The sequence below is a fragment of the Electrophorus electricus genome, chromosome 10 (genome assembly GCF_041902795.1).
Source record: "Electrophorus electricus isolate QZ-2024a chromosome 10, ASM4190279v1, whole genome shotgun sequence".
Classification (NCBI taxonomy): domain Eukaryota; kingdom Metazoa; phylum Chordata; class Actinopteri; order Gymnotiformes; family Gymnotidae; genus Electrophorus; species Electrophorus electricus.
In genome coordinates this window covers 22,881,755-22,891,393 of record NC_137506.1, presented here as the reverse complement: position 1 = coordinate 22,891,393, position 9,639 = coordinate 22,881,755, and the positions used below count along the sequence as shown (strand labels likewise).

At 43.0% G+C, this 9,639-nt stretch overlaps 1 protein-coding gene across 1 annotated transcript; it reads right to left on the bottom strand.

Moving 5' to 3' along the window:
- Nucleotides 1-328: 328 nt before the first annotated feature.
- Nucleotides 329-7,331, bottom strand: dact1 (dishevelled-binding antagonist of beta-catenin 1). The gene is made up of 4 exons (XM_027013218.3): nucleotides 6,545-7,331; nucleotides 4,520-4,649; nucleotides 3,471-3,626; nucleotides 329-2,870 (listed from the first exon to the last, which is right to left on the bottom strand). The coding sequence occupies exons 1-4, from the start codon at nucleotides 6,875-6,877 to the stop codon at nucleotides 1,006-1,008; spliced, it is 2,484 nt and encodes an 827-aa protein (XP_026869019.2). The 5' UTR covers nucleotides 6,878-7,331; the 3' UTR covers nucleotides 329-1,005.
- Nucleotides 7,332-9,639: the final 2,308 nt, after the last annotated feature.

Here is a 9,639-nt window from a genome sequence, read left to right as displayed (position 1 = left end):
CGACTTTAGCCCATATAATGAAGGATGCAACACACAGAGCATGTTACATAAACATGTGAAGAGATGATCCATTTTAGCATCTTTTCAGAACAAATATTAAGAATAACATACTTCAGCTAGGTTGGACTTCTCAGTACTAATTTAGGATAAATTGTGATCGAGCTTCTATGATCATGCCTTGGTTCTAAATATAAAAAGAGTTTTAAATTCACTGATAATAAATAGCATTGTGATATAGCTTCTGCATCTAAATGTAATAATATTTGTGTCCAGATAAACTGCTAAACACAAGTTAAAATATTGATATATTTCAATGCAAAGAATAAGGCCAGTTTTAAATGCAACATTTAATAAAGCATAAAAAGACTGCAGTAATTACAAACACTAACATGCTATTTACAAAAATTGCAATTTACAGCTAATAGGCATCAACCACAAGGTAAATAGTAACATAGTTGCTCATGCATATTCATTGTTCATATAACAGATGCCCTGTTTTATCAGCATATGAACTTGTCCAGATATCATTGTACAATCTGCAGACAGACTCAATCTGTCCCTCCTCCTCACTTCTGCTTCTCTTCAGAAACAACACATCAGTGAAATCGTACTCCCTGTTCTACTCCAAGTATGACTAACCAAATATATTAACTTTTAAATATTTTACTTACGAAATTAAACCATGTCCATTGCTCACATTTACACAGCATATGCTATGTAGATGCATCACAGCAAAATTGGGTTTATAATAAATATGGCTACAGAAAATGACACAATGGAGCTACTCAGATGATATTCAATATCTTGAATGTTTGTTTCAAGGGATTATGAAAGTGCAGTGGAGTAAGTTCAATTCACTCCTGGTGAAAGATCTCATCAATGTGACTCAGGCAGGTTTTAAGCAGTGTGGCTGAACTCTGCTTAGGCACTTCATTTGGGTGAGTGCTAAGAGCAGACAATTTGATTGACTGCAGCCCAAGTCAACACACAATCCTACTCAAGCTCTCATACTGTGGTCATGAGCTTCAGAGAACCTGATCGGAAGCGCAAGATCTTCTTCTTTAAGTTGTGGGAAGCTTTGATTTTGACGAAGGCCCTGGCCTGTGCTGAGGTCATTTCACGGTTTAGGGTAGACCGTGCAGATGGCTGACCAAACTGGGGCCAGTTGACCCCTGCACTGTCCTCCGAGTCGCTGCTAGTGCTGCTCTCAGCCACGAAGTCTCCTTCACTTGCACTTGACTCGCTGTCCCCAAAGCAGTTGGTGGTGTAGTTACTGCGTTCATCTTCACTAGTGTCTAGAATGGTGGAGTGGAAAAGAGAAGCGCATTCTGCAGAATACTCAGAATCACTGCCCACGTAGGAGTAGGGGCTAGCTAAGTGGCTGCTAGATGGGAGATACATGGCTGATATCTGACCCAACATCTCCCTCTTCTGCCTGCGGTAAGCCCGCCTGAAAGCCTGCTCATAAGGCACCTCTGTTACACCCCGCAGGCGTCGGTGATAGTCATTACGCTTGTACTTTGGCTTGGCCACCACGGCGTCATGGTGTCTGTGGTGGCTGTGGTGTTTTTGGGAAGAGGCCCTGCCCATGTGGCTGTGCTTCTCCAGGATGCGTCCTTCAGGGATCGACACTGGGATCCTTCTCAATTTACAAGAGGTCCTCTTGGAGGCTTTGTGAGAATGAGTCATGTCTTCAGTCATTCGAGATTTCTTGGATTTCCTATCGCGGTCTGCTTCAGAAGCTGGCTCAGTGGTATGGGTCTTGGGTTTGGCACTCTTGGCGTTTTTCACTTTGACAATCTTTATGCTCTTGCTACCACACTTACGAAGTTTGACACACTGGTCCTGGGCAGGGAGGAACTGAGCGCTGACCACCTGACCTCCCTCATCCTGACTCTGAGAGGAGGAGCCCAGGCTGAGGACCTCTGAAATTGGACATTCCTCTTGAGCAGAGCAGGCCAGTGGAGCCTGGATCTTAGAGCACCTTTTTGGAGTGCCTGATTTCACCACCTGTGCAGATTTATTGTCCTCCATGGCAGGGTAATAAGAATGCTTGTTAAGTTTGGGGGAAGACACTGCATTAGGGCTTCCCAAATCCTTTACCTCCTTAGCAACAACAGTTAATACCTGGCCTTTACTGGCTCCAGAGCCTTTCTTCTTCAAGAGACTATTAGTGTTAATGTCAGTATTTATTAAGTATCCATTCTGGCTTTGAGGAGAGGACCCTCTGTTCTCTAAGAGTTCACCCTTGTTCTCAACAGACCACTGTCTTTGAGGTGACATAGTACTAGTCTCAGTGCTAGGGGCAGCTGCTGGTTGCAGACTGGTCTGCCAGTTAGGCTTGAGCTCATTACCCCATGGCTGGGCGTGTACTGAAGCAGAGGGCCGTACACAGATGCTGCCCTGCCGTAAGACACTCTTGGAAGGGTCTGTGTTTATGCTTGTTCGGGGTTTATTGGTCCTTACTGGCTGTACTCTCCTCTGAAGCAGCCCAAAAATATAACTGTCCAGTCTTTTGTTGGTGGAAGCTTGAGAGGTATGCCAAGAGGTACTCTGGGGCACAAGGGGTTGCTCAAGTTTTTGACTTTCACTGGGTGCTTCTCCAGACTTAGAGAAACCACCCTCCTCCTTCAGGTGGCTGGCTATGGATTGGAAGAAGATGGGACTTTGCACAGCCACTGCATGGAGAGGGCTTGGGTAGCGGTACACATCATTACCATTTTTAGCTAGCAGATCACAGTGGTACTTTGACAAACTGTCATAGGATCCATCTGGAGAAGGAGAATAGGGGGCAGACAGGGACCTGCGGACTGTTCCAGAATTTGAGTCCTCACAGTGTCCTTCACACTCTGCACACACACCAAGCTCATCTGCAGAAGGGAGAAGATACAGTTAGCAATATAGAACAGAACAGTGAGGTTTCACCAATATGTATAAAAATACATAAAAGGTCTGGTATATCCTCCACCCTAAACTATTTCTAGCTTATATAAATAAATACTTTCTATGACTGTTTCTATGTAAGCAGTCAGAATTCCATGTTTCGGTGCTGAGCTAAGCGGGTGGTTGATTAGCTTTGACGTGCAAATGTCCCTTTTGTCTCCGTTGGCTTATCAGAGGTGTGGCAGGGGGTATTGGCAGGACTGTGAAACTGTTTCTGTTGCTAGCGTTTGGGCATGTCCTCCTTTCTGCCCTGCACCAGATTCCATTGTTTAGGTGAACTTTCTGCTAACGATAACATGAGACAAGCAATAAATACAAAGGCCTGTTGTTGGAAGAAGTGCTTCGGCTTTATCATACCCCAGTTTAGAGCACAAACACGGCTCGCTCAATTGAGAATTAAATAGTGCTTGATGTTTACAAAGCCAGCGAAGAAGACATTGTTTCACCTAATCACTATAACAGCCCACACAGATCAGTGAGGATTTTCCTTAATACTTAAAGCCCTCTGGACCACAGTGGGCTCTCACCTGCAGACTTGGGCCTTCCTTCAGACACACAGAGAGAGGTGTCAAGAGGGGTACACAGGCAGGTGCTGGAACGACAGCTGGACAAACACTCACTGAAGACAGAGTTGGAGGAATTTGAGAGAGAGCCTGAAGCGCCATCACTTAAATCATAAAAACCTAGAAGGACAGAGAGAGAGAGAAGGCAGAGACAGACAGACAGACACAGAGAGAGAGAGAGAGAGAGAGAGAGAGAGAGAGAGAGAGAGAGAGAGAGAGAGAGAGACATTGTATCAAACTGAATATTGAAACTGACCATTGACAAACCCTTTTATACTGACATGGATTCAGAGAGACCATCACCTTGCTCTGTGATACAAATGCATCAAGCATCATATATGAAGTAGCATGCATAAACGTTGAGAGCTACTTTAGCAGCTAATAGCAGCTAATGATGACTTAGTCAGAAGAATCCTCCCTAACTATTAGGAACCGTTAAGAGAGAAATCTCTTAAACAAAAGTGACATTCAGTAAGGAGCATGCACATGTGCAGTCAATTTCTACCTTATATACACTTCATGCAACAAAAGTGTAGTCAGACCCAGTACTGAAGTGACCTCTTGTATTCGGAATGTAAACCAACTCAGCTGGTTAGGCAGCTAGCACAGGGTGCAGATTGTTCATATTACCAAATTAGTGCTTAAACAGAGTGGCTAAACAGTCTCCAACTGAGATTAACCCTGGCATGCATTCATGTTACTACTGGCATTCCTTGCTCACAAAGCAGGTTTATACTGATTTATATAATTTAATTAAGACTTCTAATTATTTATCTTTGGGAGCAAAAGGCTAGAAATGAGAGTGAAGGAAACTGCAAATCACTGATGTAATATTAAGTACTGCATCTTCCCTGCCCTTCCCCATAAATATCACATATAAATACATTCATGAGTAATCAGCAGTCACCCATGAACATTCCTGTCCTAATGGAATCTTTTATACAAAAACAGTTTCCAAATACTTAACAGCTGCCCAACCCCAAGCCCCCCGTATTCACCCGGCCCGCACCAACCTGAGCTGGGCCTGCTGTCCGTCTCCACGTGCTCGTGCGAGGCCTCTGTGTCCAGACGCAGGTCGCTGATCTGTCTGTCCAGCTCCTGGAGCTGACTGATCAAACCAGCATCTCGCCTGCGTAAGCAGTTCTGCATGGGGGGTAGAGGAACAGGGTGGAGGGGCTCAGAACCGCATCTTTGCTGCTGTGTTGGGAAACCAGCACTGCTGCACACAACAGAGTTGCAAAACACACTTGGGCGTAGTCGGCTATTTTTTGGAGTGCTCTGCTGTTAAGACTATCCATCGAGTAAGTTATGTCTCAGTTCTTGCAGGTAGTCAGTCCCCCATCCTGTTCCCACTGGAAGTCTACTTTCTGTAGCGACCTAGGCCCAGGTGGCCTTGGGGTATGGATTAGAAGTGTGTAATAGACTAAATCACAATCATGCCTGGTGGGGGCGAGCCACCGGGCTTAACCATGCCACTTATGTGGAATGGGACGTATCTGACAACACCCGGATCATGTGCTGCATTCCAAATTAAGTGCACTGAAGCAGCAGGCCGAAGGACAGGCGGCCCCTTAAAGCAGACATGCGTTACTTCAAATGGACCATAATCATGGGTGCGTTATGTGCTGCACGTTTGGACTGCTGCTGCTGTCTGTTGACAGGGGTAGAGGAGATTCCAGTGCTATATAGAGCAGAGGAAATGCACTTCCTCTGCAGCAGCCTGGCAGGCAGTAAAAAAAAACAGTGCGCCTGACAGGCAAGCTTCCAGTGATTTATTGGCTCTGGGTACTCAGCATGTCGGGCTTTGGAGACCATTTTTACTCGGAGTGCCATTTGTAGAACAGAGCAACGGTTATTTAAAAAGGGACTAAATTAACCACAGGCAATGATGATGTCTTGAGCCAGGGATTAAGAGTTTTGTGTTTGCTCATTGTATAAGAGAAGATTTCTAACATGCATTCACTATTTTATTGGTTCCTTAAATCTGAGTCATCAAACAACCAGTGGTTCATGCAGAGTGCTACAATTCAATGTGATAATCTAAAGGAATATTACAGAATAAATAAACCATGAGAGGCCTTACTGGGTTACTCTGGGAAAGGATGAGATGAGAAACCAGCTTATCCCAAAATAACAGCTTCATTAATACTCCTCACAACAAGAAATGCACACATAATTGAAAACGTACAGATCATGAATGTTGTCATCTATAAAAGCACTATTTCTGTGTTATGCGGAAACTGAAACAAGGCGTGCCTGGCCCGTTTTAATTCCCAACAACCCGTTTACGGCTCTTGAGTATATCCTCAAGGGTCAGTGGGGGGCGAGAGCTGGGCTTGTAAAAGTTAATTTCTGTCGCTTCATCTATTGTAACTCGTCAACAAAACTCATTCAAGACGTTGGACCCCCTTGTTGAATGAATCAGGACATCAGGAGCGCATCGAAACATCCAGGAAGTTTAATTTAAATAACATTACTTGTGTTTAAATCGTCATCCTGCCATTCTAATGACCGCCTTAAAGAATTAGTTCGGTTTCCTAGTCTTTACGCAAATTGGCTAATTAAGGTTTCGTAAATAGATTTCCGTTTGTACCATTTAATTAGGCTAAATACGTTTTAATCTCTTAATGTACATGTAATAACTTTAAATCTCCTCGGCCTGTTAGTTTTAAGTGTTTTTCTTGTTTAAATATGTGTTAAATTATATTCAGCATTTTTAGTAAAACACAAATCATTCGCATCGTTTGGGTTGATTGGTCTTTGTTGTGCACTCATAGTTAATTCCAGCTTCTCAGCACAGTCGAACAAATATTTGTTCTAATGTGGTGCTTGACTACAGTGAATGACTGAACACCGTATTAATACAATGTCGTGTGTCACTTCGAAACACAAACGCTTCTGTTCATTGGAGGATTTTTGGCATATAAATACATTAAGTTGAAAAAGTCAGTTCTACAAAAACGCGTGCAGTACATATAACGCAACATACACACACCCTTCACTATGTAATATTTGTGAATGTCGTTTTGTTCACGTACCAGCTGTTTCCTCAGTAATAAAATGTTTTCTTCCAAAAGTTTCTCCTCATTGTTCAGGTAACTGTCCTCGAGAGAAACATATACTTTATCTTCCCCCACAGTTCTGCTGACACTCTCTTGGAAGTTCAGAACAGTTCGGACCAGCAGCTCCTGTCTCTGCCTCAGATATTCCAGTTCACCTAGTCCCGCAAGGGTCGCTTCCAGCCTCTCCCGTGTTCGCCCGCGATCCACTTCTCCCTCCATCCGTTCTCTCGCCCGTACTTCAAGTTCTCTCCTTTCCCGAGTGCAGTCCTTGGAAACGAGCATCTCCGCCAACGCGACCGTCTGCTTCATTGCATCCAGGCGCAAAAAAATGAGGTTCCCCTACACCATTTGGAATCCGAAGCCAATGTGGCAAGTTACGTTTTAATCTAGTAAACCACGACGTGATCTGATGAAAGTATGTATCAAATACTTACATCGTCAAACAATTTCCACTTTAAAGAGATTCAAACTTTGAAGTATCCCAAAAAAATCCTGCAGAAACCCCCCCCCCCCCCACAAAATAAAGTAAAAACCTATTACAAGCTATTACACCTTCCAGTTGAAATAACAACGACAACAACAACAACAACAACAAAAAAAAAAGTCAATATCCAAAATATCAGAGAGAAAGCAGGATGCTGATGTCACCCGCTCGGATGGCACGACGATCTGAAACAGCCGCACGGAGAAACGTTAAATCACTCCTCTACTTAGAGGAAAGCCGCACTACGGATTCCGAGGTGGCAGGGCGTCTTAGTGCCCGCCCAGTTACAATTTCGCCTTTACGTCTTCATCTCGCCATATATAGGCCTATATAAAAAACAATTAAAAAACGTATAGCTAAACATATGCTACGCTTTAGTGGCGTCCACCAGAATCATACAATAAGTTCTGTTCATTGTTTCTGTTCGAAATTGCAGAAAGATTAGAAGCCAACACAAACCAACGCGCAGATCCAAATTGACAGGCATGAAAAAGATGCCCTATACCCTGAACTACCGTTCAAAAATATCTGAAGCTTACAGACAACGTGGTTGCGACCCAGTTACAAAATGTATCATCATAATATTTTGGGTACTGTAAAGGTACCCAGGCTCTGCATCTCAATTCTGAAATGAGGGAGAATGACTGCCCTCTACTGTTTTACAACTAAAGCCTATTGATGAACTGCAGTTACAGGCTAACAGTAATACACACGGCAATGGTCTGCAAATAGGCCATCATCAACATGAGTGTGTATTTAAACGCATTTAATCAGTTAAACTAATTCGATTTACTATGGATTGTCTCCATAAATAATTTTAGGTTTTCTAATTAATTATGTAGAACGTAATCAAGCAGAATAAGTCAGTCAGTGTTGGTATTAGAGATGAAATATTCCTAACTAGAACTCTGCTATTCGGAAGGCATGTGAGAAGCATATTTCTCATGTGTGCTGAAGGCTGGACTTGAAAAGCATATGCATGGGCTCTCCAGGCCTGTGTTGGCACACAGATCCCACAGCTGCCCCTAATACCACCCCCACATGGAGCCCAGAGAGCCTGAAGCCACCCATTTTAACCAGCTAAACACACAGACCAAAAGCCAGGCAGAGAGAAGAGGGGCTGGAAGCCCATTGCTACCATCTGCAGAACTGCTGAAATAATTTCATTTACTGTTCAGTGGCATTAAAGAATTAAATGTGACTGGCAGACTCCATTGGAATGGTAATGACAGTTTTGTTTAGTAGAAAATATTATAGAAAAAGCCCCAAAATAATTAACATAAGTGCAAAAAAGAAATGGAATCCATGATTTCAATGTGATACATTATTATTGCATATGCACAATATATTAATTAGTGGTATACAATATACTTTAGCGGTATATTTTTTACACAACAACAATATTTTGTATGACAAAGAATAATGTACAAGGTAATGTCGACTGTAACTGGACATACAGGGATATAGTGTCTGCAGATCTGACTTTAATATGCGAATATAATATAAGAGAAGAATTGATCTATTGTTGTAATCAACAAAATAAATGAATGAAGCTTCACATATATTTAATTTGTATTTAATATTAAATCCAAAATAAATGTAATGTCATTCAGATTAACAGTCATGTCAGACTGTGCTGGACACACGCTCTGGTTTTGTGGCTCTGAATTAGAATAATCTGTGTACGTTTGGAACTCTGATGGATGGGCGCGTTGTACTGTAGGGCCTGGTTGCCCGCCACCTAATTAAAAACAGCCTCTGAAGCCTCTGTCCATCAAACCCTGGGAACGCCTCTGTCGGCTCTGTTTGATTTGCAGCTAAGCATGCAGTGGAGAGACATGGAGATGGGAAAAGGGAATGTGAGCCGAGCACTACGGTAATCTCTCTCTCTAAACATGGCAGGGATTTAGGAAATGGGCTCCATAGTCACTTATATGAGGAACAGATGTTTGCAAAACAGCTGGTCACCCTTCACAAACATCCTTGAATGAAACATTAGCCTGGGTATAATGATAACACACACAAACACACACACACACACACACACACACACACACACACACACACTCGCTCTCTCACACAAAACAGCCACACGCACACACATGTACATGCACGCGCACACACACACACACACACACACACACACACACACACACACACACACACACACACACAGAGAGAGAGGGAGAGTCACTTAAGGGCATAAGATCGGACAGCAGCAATATTTCGTGAGAGTCATGCTAGCTGTGTGCCCCCAGGCAGGGTCTATGACATTCGGAACAGGAAGTGACCTCAGGCAAGCAAACTCTAATTAGATCAAAGCAGGAGCTCTTGGTGAGATCCTAATGAAATCTTTCATACAAACAGGATAAACTCTGTACAAGTTTCCAGTATATATCAGAGAGTGTCAGTGTTAGGTTTTCTAGTGACTAGAGGAGCATAGTGTATTTTTCCATACTAAGCCATAAAATGACTAAGCAAAATTCTATGAAACAAGATCAGGTTTAGATTAAATGCTTTTCTCTTCAGGGTATTTTGGAGAAACACCAGGACAGAAGGAACAGACTTTGCTCTGATGTTCATGACC